Below are 18,424 nucleotides of genomic sequence, written 5' to 3'. Positions count from 1 at the left end.
AATGGGATGTCATAAAATTAAAAAGCTAATGGGATAGTGGTAGAGTGCTTGCCTAGTATATGTGAGCACTGGGTTTGATTCTCAGCACTGCTTATAAATAAATAAAGTTCCATGTTTTGAAAGAAGAAATACAAATAGCTAACAAATATATGAAAAAAATGTTCAACATCCTTAGCAATCAGGGAAATGCAAATCAAAACTACACCCAAAGGAATACTCATCTCATCTCATGTCAGTTGGAATGGTGGTCATCAAGAATACAAATAATAATTGCTGGTGAGGATATGGGGGAAAGGCACATTTTTTTTTTTTGGTGGGATTGCAAATTATTACAACCACTTTGGAAAGCAGTATGAAGATTCCTTTAAAGACTAAGCGTGAAACCATTATATGACCTAGCTATCCTTGTTTTATCCAAAAACACTAAATCAGCATATTGTAGCGATACTTGTATAACAGTATTTATAGCAGTGCAGTTCATAGTAGTCAAATTATGGAACTAGTTTTGGTGCTTATCAGCAGATGAATGGATAAAGAAAATGTGGCATATATATATATACAGTGGACTTTTTAAAAAAATATTTATTTCTTAGATTTAGGTGGACACAATATCTTCATTTTACATTTATGTGGTGCTGAGGATCGAACCCAGTGCCTTGTGCATGCTAGGCGAGTACTCTACCACTGAGCCACAACTTCAGCCCCTACAGTGGACTTTTATTTAGCTATTAAGAAGAATGAAATGTCATTTAATAGTATATGGATGGAACTGGAGAACATCATAAGTGAGATAAGCCAGACTCAGGAATTCAAGAGTCAAATATTTTCTCTTGTGGAAGAGGGGAGGGTGGGAAGGGAAAAGAATTTCTTAAAAAGGATCTCATAGGGTTGGGGTTGTAACTCAGTGGTTGAGCACTTGCCTCGAATGCTTGAGGCACTGAGTTCAATCCTCAGCACCACATAAGGAAATAAATAGCTAAAACAAAGGATCTCTGAAAAATAGAAGGTAGACCAATAGAGTAGTGAAAGGGAATCAAGAGGGAGGGAGGAGGAAAGGACATGGGGAAGTATTGGAGTACGAAATCCACCAAATTATGTTATGCCCATGTATGAACATACTATAATGAGTTACACACACACACACACATATACATACATATAACACAATAATATAATTATAACACACTAAAATAATGATAGGCGGGAGATCAATAGAGTGGAGCAAACTGATGAGGGAGGGACAAGGAAAGGAAAACAGAAGGTGCTAGAGAATGAGACTGATCAAATTGTTATATGTATGTATGAATATTGCCTAATGAATCCTGCTACTATGTGTAATTATTATGTAGCAATAAAATATATAAAACATCAGACTTAGATCATTGACATAAACATGTTCAAGAAAAGTATAGCCAAAGGAAAAACAAGAAATAAAAGCCATTTTGAAAGAACTTAGGAAAAGAGAAGCTGGAAACAGTGATGATTGCCTCTAAATACTTGAGGTGCTCCTGTGAAAAATAAGCTTTGAACTTATTCTGTGTCATACCAGAGTGGGGAAGTAGGTTCAAACTATGGAAGTTATTGGGGAAGTTGGTTTGGGTTTTCTACATGTGACATCTGCAGATGTTTCAGTTCTGGTCCAGATAGGTTTCAGTAGTAGATGGATCATTATGGACAGAGGGGCTAGCCTTGTTCCTCTGTGTAAGACAGGTAGTGGTGGAAACTCATGATTATGAAAAGAACCTAAAGCTTCTGGATTTCTTTCTTTCTCTGCATGTGATTGGGTTGTTTTGGTACTAGAGATCAAATTCATGAGTGCTTAGCCACTGAGCCACATCCCCAGTCCTTTTAAAAAATATTTTATTTAGACACAGGGTCACGCTGAGTTGCTTGGGATCTTGCTAAGTTCTGATGCTGGCTTTGATCTTGCAGTCCTCTTGCCTCAGCCTCCTGAACTGCTTGGATTACAGGCTTATGCCACTGTGCCTGGCCCTTTTTATTTTATAATTTAATTCTATTTTTAAAACTTTGTTCTTTTTAGGTATATATGATAGCAGAGTGCATTTTTGACTGTAATGCTCACATGGAGTATAACTTCTCAGTCTGGTCTTTGTTTTTAAAATTTTTTTAGTTGTAGGTGTACACAAGACCTTTATTTTATTTATTTTTATGTGGTGCTGAGGACCAAACCCAGAGCCTCACACAGGCTAGGCGAGCACTCTACCACTGAGCCACAACCCCAGCCCCTAACTTCTCATTTTTGTGGTTGTACATGATGTGGAGTTACTTATTTTTTATTTTGAGACAGGATCCTGCTAAATTGCTTAGGGCCTTGCTTAGTTGATGAGGCTGGCCTCTAACTTTCAATCCTCCTACTTCAGTCTCTTAAGACCCTGGGATTACAGGTGTGTACCATCTTTTTATTTGTTTTGAGATGTTACTCAGGCCGGCCTCAAACTCCTAGTCTCAAGTGATTCTCCTTCCTCAGCTTCCTAAGTAGCTTGGACTATAGGTGTTCACCTCAGCTCAACTTGAAGCTTTTTCTCTGTGTGTGTGTGTGTGTGTGTGTGTGTGTATTTTTTTTTTTAAAGAGAGAGAGAGAGAGAGAGAGAGAGAGAGAGAATTCCAATATTTATTTTTTAGTTTTCAGCGGACACAACATCTTTGTTTGTATGTGGTGCTGAGGATCGAACCCGGGCCGCACGCATGCCAGGCAAGCAAGCTACAGCTTGAGCCACATCCCCAGCCCAGTGTGTGTGTATTTTTAACCATACTGGGGAATTGAGGTTGCTCTACCACTGAGCTACATCAATAACCCTTTTTCTTTTTTGAGGCAGGGTCTCACTAAGTTGCCCATGCTGACCTCAAATTTGTGATCCTTCTGGCTCAGCCTCCCAAGTAGCTGGGATTACAAGTGTGCACCAGTGGGCCCAGGTCAACTTGAAGCTTCTGATGAACCCTGACAGGGACTGTTGTTTTCAAGGATGGCTAAGATGCTGCCATTGCAAAAACTGGAATGCAGATCAAGATGTTGTTCAGGTCAGGGAAGAACATAAAAGCTTCATGAAATACCAGAACTTGCTAGAGGAAAGACTCTCAATTGCTGGGTCATCTAGAACACAATCATTTATCAGCTGTGTGTATTAGGTATATTAATTTGCCTTTCTGAGCTTTGATTTCGTCTCTATAAATAAGGGTAGAAATATCTACTTCCCCGAATGGTTGTGAGGATTAAATAAGAGGATGTTTGGCATCAGGTCCTCAACAAATGGTAGGATTATTGAGGCTATTATTATTAATATGAATTTTACTAGTGTGAGTTGATGTCACTGTTTTGGGAGGCAGTGTGGCAGAATGAAAGACATGGACTTTGGATTTAGGCAGATCTGGTTTTAAAGTCCTGGCACCTCTTACCAACCCTATGACTTTGGGCAACTTACCTTTATTTTTTTTCTCCTTAATAGAAGCAGTTGTTAGTTACCTCAATCAGAAGGTTGGCATAAAGATTAATTTAAATAGTATGTATTAAGTGCTTAGACAAAGAATGTCGTCAATAGATGGCATTTAAAATCATATTAAAACACAAATATAGGGGCTGGGGATGTGGCTCAATCGGAGCATGTGGCCTGGGTTCGATCCTCAGTACCACATACAAACAAAGATGTTGTGTCTGCCGAAAACTAAGAAATAAATATTTAAAAAAAAACACAAATATATTCTGTTAATACTCATAAAACATCTCTCATTTGCTTGCCCAGAGGACCCCTGAACCTCTGTATTTATGACACCCTGTAGGCTCTAGTGTTTGAAGATATCCACATGCAATAGATTTTGTCCTGTGACTTTGGTTTTTTGGTAGCTGTGCAGTCCTTTCTTGGTTCCTGGCTGCAGAGCTCATGGTACAACTATTTTTGTAACCCACTGTGGCAGCTGTGTCCTCGTTCATTCATTCACTGGCATCACAAAACCTCTTCTTCCACTTGCTGAGCCAGAGCTGCTCTTCATCGGCTGATTGTGGGGAGGGAGTATTTGTGGATTCAGTCTCAAAATAGATTACTTTTGTCCTAATAAATAATGCCAGCATAGCAGAGGGAAGGAAGCACATTTCCCAGAGCTGAAGAGTTCACACCACAATTTGAATGTCTTTCAGAAAGTTGTCAACTGTTTAAGTCTAGCTTTTAGATAATTATATCCTTAGCTAGAGACTCAGAAATCTGAACAGTTAAAATGAGGAGAAAGCAGACTCATCTGGCTCTTTCTATACAGTGCCTCTTCAGTATAAAATGACCCATTTAAAATATATATTCAGTTCACTCTGATTTCTATTCTGTTTGTCATGGTTTTGGACCTGAAGGGACTTTTGAGTTATCTGTTGTCACTTTGAAGTGTGGCCTGTAATGGGGCAGCCACCTGCGCTCTCCAGGGGCTCTCCAGGGGTTATGCTTGTTAATAGGAGGTAAAAATATTGCACACCCACTTGAAAAGTCTTTGGTCTGTCATTTAATTGTGCTTTTTTGGATCATCTGTGCTTTTTGCGTTTCATTCTATCTGTTCATGTTCTTCCCAATTCTAATGGCCTCACGTTCACGGAGAGACTTTTCTTAAGTCTGATCTTTTGCCCTTATGATTTCCTAAGTATCACCCCTTCATTTGTTTGAGAGATGGTATAAAATAGAAGAGAAATTATGGACTTTGGAGTCAGAGAAACTGATAATCCTACATAGGTTTGATAGGAAATTACTTGAGTAAATTACTTAATCTCACTTTCCTCCACTAGAAAATGGAGACAGTAATATTTCTTTTAAGGTTATTATGATTCAGAGATAGAGTTAAGTCAGGAACAAAATAGATATTGGTGCTTAGTAAATAGTAGCCATGATTATTATTCATTTGCTACTTTCTAATTATCTCTTTACCAAAACAAACTTTGATTGAGTGTGCACCATTGCCTGAGAGATGACCCTTGCCTGTGGGTGTCTCTTAGTGTAGCATAGAGATCCTTGGGTGAAGTTAAGAGTTTCAGTGAATTTCTTGAAGTAATATGGGAACTTTTTATAAAACCATGCTATAGGCATTTGTCTAGGAAGAAAGTTCATGATTTTGAGCAGATCCTTAGCTATGTATATAACACTGCAAAAACTAAGAACTTCTGCTATCTCCACCTGGATATTCTGCCACGTGTGCTCATTGTTCATGACATCTATTTTTTTCCTCTTAATTTAAAAAATTTGTTCTAATTAGTTATAGATGACAGTAGAATGCATTTTGACACATTGTACACAAATGGAGCACAACTTCTCATTCCTCCAGCTGTACATGGTGCAGAGTCACACACACATACACACACATATATAGGGTAATAATGTCCATCTCATTCCACTGTCCTTCCCACCCCACACCCACTCCCCTCCCTTCACTCCCCTCTCCCAACCAAAGTTCCTTCATTCTTTCCTACCCGCCCATCATATGGACCAGCATTCACTTATCAGAGAAAACATTTGGTCTTCGATTTTTTGGGATTGGCTTATTTCACTTAGAATGATATTCTCGAACTCCATCCATTTACCTGCATATGCCATAATTTCATTCTTCTTTAAAGCTGAGTAATATTCCTTTGTGTATATATACCACATTTTCTTCATCCATTCATTTGTTGAAGGGCATCTAGATTGGTTCCATAGTTTAGGTATTGTGAGTTGAGCTGTTATAAACATTGATGTGGCCATGTCACTATAGTATGATTTTAAGTCCTTTGGTTATAAACTGAGGAGTGGGATAACTGGGCATGTCACCTATTTTGACTGCACGTAAAATAGGTGGTATTGCTTCACTCTTTAAAACAAGGGTATCATTTCATCCCTCCAAAAAGAAACCCTTTACCCTTTAGTTGTCATCCCAGCTCCCATACTCTCTAGCCATAGACAATTGTTTATATACAACTTTTCTTTATAAATTTGCCTCATCTGATGTTTCATAGAAATGCAGTTATACAATATTTGGTCCTTTGTGACTGGTTCTTTTCGTTTAGTTTTTTTCTTCTTTTTGGTACTGGAGATTGAACCTAGGGATGCTTTACTACTGAGCTACATCCCCAGTCCTTTTTATTTTTTATTTTGAGACAGAGTTTCACTAAATTCCTGAGGGCCTCACTAAGTTGCTGAGGCTGGCCTCAAACATGCACTTTTCCTGTCTCAGTCTCTCTACCCTCTGGGATTACAGACATGTGCCACTATGCCCCACTTCTCATTTAATATGTTTTCAAAGTTCATTCATGTTGTTAACATTTTGTTTTTATATTCTCTTTAAAATTGAGCACAGTAGGGTTGGGGTTGTAGCTCAGTGGCAGAGCACTTGCCTGGCACATGTGAGGCACTGGTTCCATCCTGAGCACCACATAAAAATAAACAAATAAAATAAAGGCATTGTGTCCATCTACAACTAAAAAAAAAAAAAAAAAAAAGAAAGAAAGAAAGAAAAACTTAGCACAGTAGTTGACACATAAAAGCCTTTTAAAAACAAACTTTATTTTAGAATAGTTTTTAATTACAGAAAAGCTGCAGCAATGGTAAAGTTCATATATAACGCATATCCTCTATTATTAATATTTTACATTAGTAGGATACATTTTTAATGATTAATGAACCAATATTGATATATTATTATTAACTAAAGTCTGCTTTATTCAGATTTCCTAAGTTGAAAATTATCTTTTTCTGGTCCAGGATCCCATCTAGAATATTATATGTAGTCATCATGTTTCCTTAGGTTCCACTTGACTAGAAAAAATTTCTCAGATTTTTCAGTTTTGCAAAATGAGCTTTTCACACTTACATGTTGAACGAATTATTTCTTCTAGTGGGACCTTAAGGATAGACATTTAGTATTTCTTATCTAGTTCACAAAGAGACCTCCTATATGTTAAATATTGCTTTAGTAAAAATACTACTGATCCAGGTGTGGTGGGACATGCTTGTAATCCCAATAGCTCAGGAGGTTGAAACAGGAGGATCATGGGCTGGGGATGTGGCTCAAGCAGTAGCGCGCTCGCCTGGCATGCCTGCGGCCCGTGTGCGGCCCGGGTTTGATCCTCAGCACCACATACAAACAAAGATGTTGTGTTCGCCGAAAACTAAAAAATAAAATATTAAAATTCTCTCTTTCTCTCTCTCCCTCTCTCACTCTCTTTAAAAAAAAAAAAAAAAGAAAGAAAGAAACAGGAGGATCACAAGTTTGAGGCCAGCAACTTAATGAGACTCTCTCAAAGTGAAGAACAAAAAGGGCTAGGGGCTGGGCATGATGGCTCATGCCTGTAATCCCAGTAATTTGAGAGCAGGAGGATTGCAGGTTTGAAGCCAACTTCAATTTAGCGAGGCTCTAAACAATCTAATGAGACTCTGTCTCAAAATATAAAATAAAAAGTGCTGGGGATGTGGCTTAGTGGTTAAGCAACCTTGAGTTGAATCACTGGCATAAAACAAAACAAAACAAAACTGGGGAAGGGCTGGGGAGATGTAGCTCAGTGGTAGAGTGTCTCAGGTTCAATCCCCCAGTACCAAAAAAGGATACTTCTGATCTTCCAAATGAGTGCTAGCTGGGCAGGATGAGGTTTTTTTTTTTTTTTTTTTTGTGTGTGTGTGTGTGTGTGTGTGTGTGTGTGTGTATGATGGGGATGGAAGTCAGGGCCTTTGTGCATACTAGGCAAGCTTTTTACCACTGAGCCATTTCTCCAGGCTCCAGAGTGAGATTTAAATAAAGGAGGAAAGCTGTTACTACTGTCACCTCTCAGTATTGTTATTATTATAATTATTTTTGAAAGAGACAATGTGCTGTAATAGAGGCATAGCCTTTGGAATGAGAGTCCTCTTAGCCTCTTTATCAACCATAATTTTTTTGGAATATAATCTTTCTGGACCTCAATTGCCTCATTTATAAAATTGTCTTGTAGTGTTTGAGAATTAAAGATTTTTAAAAGCCCCTCTTTATTATGGTAGATGCATAATATGTGTTGGTTGATATTAGAAAAACATGGATCAAATTGGAGAGGGGAAACAGGATGGGAAAGCAAAGGGGAGAGGACTTTTGTTTTTCAGCATTTAGGAAAGATGATTACTTTGGTTGCTTGCATGTTTGGCATTAACTGTAGGCTACCTTCTTTGCTAGGTAAGAAATTTTGGATACTATGTTTTGGTTTGTGTACTGGGGGTTTCCAGCCTCTTTGCAAAGAGGTACTTGGAAGTCCTGTGCAAGGTTGATTGTCCTAACATGGCTGTTTTGCTGTAGGTGCTGTGCCTGCGGAACAACACCATTTTTAAGCAAGGCTTTTCCCACTTGAGGTAAGGATATTAGTAACAAATATAGCTAACAGTAGCATTCATAGTTCACATAGCATTTTTCTTTCTTCATGTCTGCTTCTATGACTACTAAGCATTTTTAATCCCCTACCATCTTACTTCTTCCCCATTCTCAGTTAAAGGCAGTTCCAGTCATCTGATTCTAATCCTTGTCACTGTTATTTCTCTTATTTTATACCTAATTCTTCAACAAAACCTGTTGAAGACTTTTTTTTTTTTTTTTTTTTTGTGGTGTTGAACCCAGGGGCTCTCTACTTATAAAAATGTTTTGTTTTGTTTTGTTTTCTGAATTGCTGAGGCTGGCTTCAGACTTGTAATTTTCCTGCCTTCAGATTCCTAGGTTTACAGGCATATGGCATGGTGCCCAGCTAAATCAAGCCATTTCTGACCTCCAGTTTTTAGCCTAATGCTTTCTGTTTTGCTAAACCATTGGGGAGCAGCTCTTTATCTTCACATCACTTTTGCTACCATCACTCTTTTTTCTAACTGATCTCCCTGTGTTTACTTTTAACTTCTCTCCTTCACACTAAAATCAGAGTGATTCTTTCAAAACCAAGTTAGCTTAATTACCACTCTTCAGCTCAAAATTTTCCAGTGGTATCTCCTCTTACTCAAAATAAAATCTACAATCCTTACCATTGCCCATAAGGCCTTATGTAATCTGCTCCCTCATTTTATGCTAGTTATTCAGCTTTGCCACACTGGTGCCTTCCTATTCCTGGATGATCTAAGCACTTTCCCACCCCAGATTTTTGCAGATTCTTTCTTTTGATATCCATATGACTCACCCTCTGACTTTATTTAGATTTGTGCCTGAACATCATCTCATTAGAGAAGTCTTCTGTTACACTGTATGTAAAATACCTCTATCAGTCTCTATCCCTTTACCTTGCTTTATTTTTCTTAATGGCAGATATTACTCTTTAATGTATTCTACACATATAATTTTTTAAAAACTCTCTGTACCCTTCCCCTGAATATAAACATCATTGGGATAAAGTCTTCATTAGTTTTGTTATTGCCTAATTCTTAAGACCTGGAATGAAGTCTGGTAGTGAACATTTAACAAATATTGTTAAATGTTCACCTGGTAAAAGGAGTGATAGTATCTGAATTTTTTACATAAATAATTGAGGTCCAGAGAAGTCAATCTCTTGCTCTAAGATGACATAGCTAATATGAGTCAGAATTAGGGTTCAACCCAAATTGTTGTTTTACTGAACTGCTTATAGAGTACATCCTCCCCATTGTTTTTCTCTAGATGCTCATGAACTGCATTTGGTAGTTTATTCAGCAGATAATTATCAAGTGTCTTATGAGTAGTAGGCACAGGATGTAAAACAATGGATTGCTTGTCTTTCTGGACATTCACAAGACTTGATGATTTTTAGGAGTCCTCACATTTTATCGAATCCTTTTTCTTATTTCTTTTCTGTTTCAATCTGTTTTTTCATCATTAGTCATTCAGCTACTATTTGATAAGCGCTTACTAAGGCCATGCTGGTCACTTTACATGTTACATCTAACTTTCTCAAAAACACTAACAGGACAGATATAAATATTGTCATTTCACAATAGAGGAAACTGACTCAGAGCTTAAGATAAATTTTCAGTCCCATGAGATTGTACTATTATTATTTATATTATGGAGAAAAGATAATTGAGTTACAGTGATATTAAACAACTTTCCTAAGGTCTCAGTTTGGGAATGGTTGAGTCAGCATTCAGTTACAGATTTGCTTTTCTTCAATTTATACCGTAATTTAGTTTTAAAACTCCTAGAAGGGATGCTGGGGATATAGCTCAGTTGGTGGAGTGCTTGCCATGCCATGCACAAGACCCTGGGTTCAATCTCCAGCACCACAAGACAGACAAACAAGCAAAAAACAAAAACAAAAACAAAAAAACTCCTCGGAGGTGGCGGAACTAAAATACTCCAGTTACCTAGTCAGCCAATCACAGCCAAATTATTTTCTTTCCTATAGTCTGGCTTCAGCTGTCATTACTTTTTTTTTTTTTTTTTTGCAGTACTGGGGATTACCACTGTACTACATCCTCACTCATCCTTTTTTACTTTGAGACAGGGTTTCCCTAAATTGCTGAATTGCCTGAGCTGCTCTCAAGCTTGCTGTCCTCTAGCCTCAGCCTCTCAAGTAGTTGGGATCACAGGTGTATGCAACCACACCCTCCCTGAGCCTGTTCTAATAATGGACTATGGCAAGAACCACCTCACTTGTTCTCTTTGACTCAGTCTTACTTCTTCCTATTCTATCACTCATCTGCTTCCCATTCCAAATTCAAGCTCGATATCATTCCTGTGCTTAAAATCTGCAAGAGCATCCCATTGCCTATAGAGAGTAAAGACCAAACTCCTTAGCATAGCATATGGAGTTCTTCATAACCTGGCCTCTGAATACCTCTCCAATTTTATCTTTTCACCCTGCCTCCTTCCCTACTGCTTAAATTCCATTCATATCCTGCTGCTTGCTGTTCCCCAAACATACCCTTTCATATTTTTGCCTAGAATGCTTTTCTTGCAATGCTAAATAATTGACAACAGTTCTTTTTTTTTGGGGGGGGGGTTGGTAACAGAGATTGAACTCAGGTGTACTCAACCACTGAGCCACATCCCCAGCCCTATTTTATATTTTATTTAGAGACAGGTTCTCACTGAGTTGCTAGCGCCTCACCTTTTGCTGAGGCTGGCTTTGAACTTTCGATCTTCCTGCCTCAGCCTCCCGAGCTGCTGGGATTATAGGCATGCGTCACTGTGCACGGTGACAACTGTTCCTTTTTATTTACTTAATTATTTCTGTGCTGGGGATTAAATCTAGGGCCTTGTGCATGGTAGGCAAGTGATCTACTATTCCTCCAGCCCATAGTTCCTTATTTTTGTTTTATTTTGGCTTTTTGGTAGTGGGGATTGAACCCAGGGGTGCTTAACCACTGAGCTACATCCCCAGCCCTTTCATTTTTTTGAAATAGAGACTTGCTAAATTGCTATGGCTGCCCCTTGAACTTGGGATCTTCCTGCCTTAGACTCACTGGGATTACAGGCCTGTGCCACTCCATTAAACATAGTTCCTCATTTTTTTTTTTTTTTAAAGAGAGAGAGAGAGAGAGAGAGAGAGAGAATTTTTTAATATTTATTTTTTAGTTATCGGCGGACACAACATCTTTGTTTGCATGTGGTGCTGAGGATCGAATCCGGGCCGCACGCATGCCAGGCGAGCGCGCTACCGCTTGAGCCACATCCCCAGCCCTAGTTCCTCATTTTTAAAAACTCAATTCAAATAGTTCTGCCTCCCTGGTAGAAGTGACCATACTTTGCTTTGTGTGTCCTATTGGATCTTTTTTTTTTTTTTTTTTTTTTTTTCAGTGCTAGGGATTGAGTCCAGAGTCTTGTGCATACTAGGCAAGCACTCTACCAGTGAGCCACATCTCTAGTCCTTGTACTGAATCTTGTCCATGTTTCTGTTCTGGATCAGTACTATATTTGCATTTATGTCCATACATCATTCCCACGTACACAGAGATATCTTACTTATATTTGCATCCTTAGGAGCTGCCACTTTGGCATATAATGATAGAAGTGTAATAATGTTTGTAGAAGGAGGGAATAAGGAAATATCTAGCATTGGCATATCCTGAGGAGCATAGAAGTTTTGGTAACTTTACAAATAAATGTGGATACCTAATTGAATTAAACATACTTTCTCCTTCTCTTTAGATTCAGAGCTTTGGGAGAGAATCCCACTTATTCTGCAGGTAAGTGGTTATTTCCTTGTATGGTCTGCCTACTTTAAGTGGCCTTCTATTCTAGCATTCTATAATAATTTTGCCTAGAAGGATGCCTACCACATATTTGAGAATAGTAGCAGAGACCAAGTCCCACCCCTTGCATAGAATGAACCATGAAGGAAAACCTGAAGTAGTGGTTAAGAGTGAGTGTGCTATAGTAAGTTTGTATTCCACCTGTACCACATACTAATTCTGTGATCTTTGGCTACTTCTCTATAGCTTGTTTCCACATTTAAAAAAAAATGGGGATAACTCTAGAAAAAACTGCAGTGAACTATTTGAAGATTCAGTGAAATAAAATGCATAATAATAATAGCAGCTATGCTTTTTAAGTGTTCAAAAAAAGTTAGCTTCTGTTGTTACTGTTAATAATGTTACTGTTTCAGACCTATCTTTGAGGCCCACAAGCTAAGGTTTTTCTTACAATATTTTATCTAGAACTAATGTCCATTTAATCTGATTGATTCAACTAACTTCTTTTTTTGTCTTTCTTGTGGTGCTAGAGATCAAACCCAGGGCAGGACCTCATGCTAGGCAAGTGCTCTACCATTTTAAACTACATTTCCAGCCCAATTCAACTAATTTCTTTTCTTTTCTTTCTTTCTTTCTTCTTCTTCTTTTTTTTTTTTTTTTTTTTTTTTTTTTTGCCATGCTGTTGATTGAACTCAGGGTCTCATGCATACCAGGCAAGCACTCTATCACAGACATATTCCCAGCTCCCAGCTCAGCTAATTTCATTCTCTGTGTCAATCCAATTACTTTCCATTTTTACTGTGTAGCATGTGGCAAATGTCAAAGCAATTGTTAGAGTCTAATGCTATCTGTCATATGACTGAATAGTATTAGAGATAAAGATATGTGTAAGTGAGGAAGGGAACTAACTGACTCAGTGCCTGCTAGGCAAGACAGTGTAAGAGGCTTTACATATGTAAATTATTTTATTTTTTTTAGTTATTCATGGGCACAATATCTTTATTTTGTTTATTTATTTTTTTATATGATGCTGAGGATCGAACCCAGGGTCTCACATGTGTGAGGCGAGTGCTCTACTGCTGAGCCACAACCCCAGCCCATGTTAATTATTTTAAAGGATAGTAACAAAATGTGAGGAACCACCACTGCTACTGGACCCAAAACCCAGTATCTCAAAATACGGGTTTTATTTATTCATTCTCTCAGTAAACATATATTGTACCAAGGTGTTTGTTAGGTGGTAGGGATACAAAATTAAGAAGATATGGGCTGGGGTTGGGCATGGTGGTGCATCCCTATACTTCTGTGACTCTGCAAGCTGAGGCAGAAGAATCACAAGTTTGAGACCAGCCTCAGCAACTTAGTGAGAACCTGTTTCAAAAATAAAAAATTAAAAAAGAAAAATGGAACTGGAGGTGTATCTCAGTGGTAGAGCACCCATAGGTTCAATACCTCCAGAACCATACACACATACACACACACGCACACACACACACAAAAAAAAAAAAAAAGGAAGAAGAAGATATGGTCTGGGGGGATGTGTGTGTAGCATGGTAGTTACTCACTTGGAGTATACTTACCTTGCGTGTGCAAGTCCCTGGATTTGATCCTCAGTACCCCTAAAAAAAAAAAAAATAAAACAAAAAAAATAATAAAAAACAAGGATATAGTTATTTCTTGCCATTTAGAAGCTTACAGTCTTATAGGAAATAATTTTGGGGCTGGGGTTGTGGCTCAGTGGTAGAATGCTTGCCTAGCATGTATGAGGCATTGGGTTGGATTCTCAGTGCCACATATAAATAAATGAATAAAATAAAGGTCCATCAACATCTAAAAAAATTGAAAAAAAAAAGAAATATTTTTTCTCTCAAGAATACTACAGTGAGCACTTCAATACCCACCACTTAGATTTAGCTATCAATATTTTGTCATGTTAACCTTCCTTATCAGATATGATATTTCATCCCTAAATGTTTCAGCATGCATAGGACATTCTCTGTGTTCTGTTGAAGAAACATAATGCCATTATCTCTCTCAAAAAAAGTTAATAATAATGCCATAATATCATCTAGCATTCTATCCATTTTCTCATTTATCCTTCAAATTTCTTTTCTGATTGAAATTTCACACTTTGCATTTTGCCATTTGTCACTGTTAATCTAGAACAGTTCTGCCACTTTTCTTTTCTGATAATAGTGATTTTTAAAATTAAAAAAAAAATTTTTTTTTTTAATATTTATTTTTTAGTTATTGGCGACCACAACATCTTTGTTTTGTATGTGGTGCTGAGGATCGAACCTGGGCCACACGCATGTCAGGAGAGCGCACTACCGCTTGAGCCACATCCCCAGCCCGGATTTTTTTTTTTTTTTCTTTTTTTTTTTTTAATACTGAGGATTGAATTTTGGGCCTTACACCTGATGGACAGGTGTTCTGGTTATCACTAAGGTACACACCCAGCCCAGCAGTGTTTTTTTTGTTTGTTTGTTTGTTTTTTGTTTTTTAAAACAGTTCTGGGGATTGAACCCATGGGCAGTCCACCACTGGGCTACATCCCCAGTTCTTTTATTTTGAACAGGGTATTGCTAAATTTCCCAGGTTGGCCTTGAATTTGCCTTTCTCTTGCCTCAGCCTGCAGAGTCACTGGAATTATTGGCATGTACCACCATGCCAAGTCCAACAGTGATGTTTTTGATGAGACTTGACTATTTATCTTAAAGAATATCCTTTCTTCTGATTTGTCTATTTATTTTCTCATGGCATGGCATAACATGTTCTTCTGCCCCCTTCCTACAAACTGGAAGTTAGATCTAAAAGCTTCAGTTCCAACAGTTTAGAAAGAAAACATCATAGCTGATACTCTGAATTTTATATTGCATCCTATCAGGAGAATTTTTAAAAACTAAGAATATATGATTATAAAATTAAAAAGCAGGGCTGGGGATGTGGCTCAAGAGGTAGCGTGCTCACCTGGCATGCATGCGGCCCGGGTTCGATCCTCAGCACCACATACAAAGATGTTGTGTCTGCCAAAAACTAAAAAATTAAAAAAATATATTAAAAAAATAAAAATAAAAAAATAAAAAGCAGCCAGGTGTGGGGGCACTGTAATTCCAGCTGTTCAGGAGGCTGGGGCAGGAGGGTCATAAGTTTGAGGCCAAAATCAGCAACTCAGCAAGACCTTGTCTCAAAATGTAGAAAGGGCTGGGGATAACATTCAGTGGTAAAGCACACCTGGGTTCAATCGCCATTAATGAAAAAAAAAAAAAGAAAGTAAAAAGCATTTCTTTTTGTGAATATGGAAAACACATCCGCACCCACACCACACTCAGGAAGAAACTAAAAAAGAAGATTATTATGTAATATTTTGTCATATATCTTTTTTAAAAAAATACTTTTTTAGTTGTAGATGGACACAATAACTTTATTTAATTTACTTATTATTTTGTGGTGCTGAGAATTGAACCCAGTGCCTAATATGTGCTAGGCGAACGATCTACCAATGAACCACAAGCCCAGCCCCTTGGCAATATCTTAACAGGTTGCTTGCTCTTTTTCTGTCTGTCACAACATATTATATTTTTTTCCCTTATTCTGTGTGTATATTATAATAATGGAAACATTATTATAACCTTCTTCTTTTGGGAGGGGGGCTACCAGGGATGGAACTCAGGGGCACTTGACCACTGAGCCACATCCCTGTCCTTATTTTGTATTTTATTAGAGACTGGGTCTCACTGAGTTGCTTAGCGCCTTGCTAAATTGCTGAGGCTGGCTTTGAACTCGTGATCCTCCTGCCTCCACCTCCTGAGCGGCTGGGATTACTGGCATGAGCCACCATGCCCAGCCTAATCTTCTATTTTTCACTTTATCTATGGTGAACATATTTATACTAAAAAATATCTACATTATTATTTTGAATGGCTGCATTTGAATGGGGGCAAAATTTTGAGTTTGAACATGTTGAATTGGAGTGCCTTTGAGGGTATTAAGTAGGACACTGGAAATGCTGATTCTTAGTTCAAACTGTAGGTCTGGATTGAAACTATAAGTTTGGAAGTCATCATTTTGTTGATTTTAATTGGAACCATGATTTGGGGCTGAGGATGTGGCTCAAGCCGTAGCGCGCTCGCCTGGCATGCGTGCGGCTAGGGTTCGATCCTCAGCACCACATACAAAACAAAGATGTTGTGTCTGCCGATAACTAAAGAATAAATATTAAAAAAAAATTAATTGCAGCCATGAGAGTGAATAAGATCACCTAAGGAGAAAAGACAGAGGATGGATTAGTAGATCCTGAGAAAGATGGCTAATGAAGAAAGATGGAAAAAAACAGGGTGGAAGAAAACAGGATAGTATAGTTTCCCGGCAGGCAGCAGGAGTGTTTTGGGAAGGAAAGAGTGGTCAACTATATCACAGTTTCAATTTCTTGTGCTGAGAGAACAGGAAAGATATGAGTGTAACAATACTGTATGCATTTTAACAACATAGAGATCATTGGTGACCTTAGGGAGAGCAGTCTGTGTAGATGGAATGGGTGGAATGAGTTGACAAGTGAATGAAAGTTCAGGAGTTAGAGAAAGCCACTATAAACAATGTTAAGAAGTGAGATTGAATTGGAAAAGAGATTCAGGAGCTGGAGAGGGATATGGGGTTGAGGGAAGGATTTGTGTGTGTGTGTGTGTGTGTGTGCGCGTGCGCGCGTGCGCGCACATGCATGTGATTGTTTTTATTAATTTAATTTGAAAGTTAAATCTGTAGAAAAATAAAAATCTTTTAAATCTGTTAAATCTGTAGAACATAGTCATATGTTCAAAAACCCCTGTATTGGGAACTATTAACATTTTGTCAAATTTTTGTTATCTTTTTTTATTTTTGTATTAAAAACAAAACAACAAGGGTTATATTCAAATCTTCTTTATTCCCTTTCCTTAGACTCATCTCTTATCCTTAAACCAGAGGCAAACTTTGTTTGGAACAAATAAATATTCTGAGGAAGGATTTTTTAAAAAATTACTATTTAAATTATCAACTTTTAAAAATATGAAATTGGAGAAGGATAGGGAAGAATGAAGGAACTTCGGATTGTGCAGAGGGGCATAAGGGGAGGGGTGGAACAGTGGGAATGGGAAGGAGGAGGATAGAATGAGACAGACATTATTACCCTATATACATGTATGATCACAATATTGGGATGACTCAGCACCATGTACAGCCAGAAGAATGAGAAGTTATACTCCATTTATGTACAATGTGTCAAAATATATTCTACTGTTATGTATAACTAGTTAGAACAAATTTAAAAATATGAAATGGATACATGGTAAAAGTAAATATAAATGAAACAAAAACAGAATAAGATGAAAAATTAAATATTCTTTGTCTTTCCCAGTCAGTAGTAGCCGCTGATATTAGTTTCTAATATATCTTGTGTATGTGTGTGCTGGGGATTGAATCCAGCATCTTGCACATTCTAAGCATGTACTTTACCACTGAGCTATTTTATTTTCCTTTAAATAGGTGGTCCATCTGGAATTAGAAGCTTTTTCCCAAAAATGGGTAGTGACTTGTTTCAACATTTATTCATTTTTTTCCTATTGGTTTGACTGTACTCAGGAGTCCCTCTCGTATGTCTTTCAGGAAAGTTTAATGCACATGTGAAGATACATATTGTGTCTATGTATGATAGTGTCTTAATGCTGGACACTTAGGTTATTTTTAGTTTTTTGCTACTTCAAAATATGCTGCAACAACCATTTACATATACTTTTTAAACTGTGTCTCTACATTTATAAGATAAATGCCTGGAACTGCAATTTCTGAGTCAATGGATTATGAATTAAGAACTTTGGTAAGCATTACAAGATTGCTCTTTAGAAAACTATTAATTTATATTTGTATTTTGTGGCCCAAATCGACTTTTACAAAGCATTTTATTTAATTTTTTGCTCGTGAAATATTATGTCACATTGGTTTTTTTTTTTTTAATATTTTTTAATTTTTTTTTTTTAGTTTTCGGCGAACAAAACATCTTTGTTTGTATGTGGTGCTGAGGATCGAACCCGGGCCGCATGCATGCCAGGCGAGCGAGCTACCGCTTGAGCCACATCCCCAGCCCCACATTGTTTTTTTTTTTAATATTTTATTTTTTAGTTGTAGTTGGACACAATACCTTTATTTTATTATTTATTTATTTATTTTAAAGAAAGAGTGAGAAAGAGAGGGAGAGAGAGAGAGAATTTTTTTAACATTTATTTTTTTTTTTAGTACTTGGCGGACACAACATCTTTGTTTGTACG

General features: G+C 37.5%; 1 protein-coding gene across 2 annotated transcripts in view; it reads left to right on the top strand.

Moving 5' to 3' along the window:
• Mrpl48 (mitochondrial ribosomal protein L48) overlaps window positions 1-18,424 on the top strand; it is a 56,464-nt gene that overhangs the window by 3,434 nt on the left and 34,606 nt on the right. The window contains exons 2-3 of one of the 2 annotated variants that reach the window (XM_076843990.2): window positions 8,281-8,333; window positions 12,082-12,119. In XM_076843990.2, coding sequence (XP_076700105.1) covers window positions 8,281-8,333; window positions 12,082-12,119 — 91 coding nt within the window. Of the gene's footprint in view, window positions 1-8,280; window positions 8,334-12,081; window positions 12,120-12,664; window positions 12,687-18,424 lie in introns of those variants that run through there. The other variant, XM_076843991.1, reaches the window with a different exon arrangement.

Source organism: Callospermophilus lateralis, chromosome 2 (assembly GCF_048772815.1).
Source record: "Callospermophilus lateralis isolate mCalLat2 chromosome 2, mCalLat2.hap1, whole genome shotgun sequence".
Taxonomy (NCBI): Eukaryota; Metazoa; Chordata; class Mammalia; order Rodentia; family Sciuridae; genus Callospermophilus; species Callospermophilus lateralis.
The sequence above is the reverse complement of the archived record's forward strand: the minus strand, read 5'-3'. Positions and strand labels throughout refer to the sequence as shown.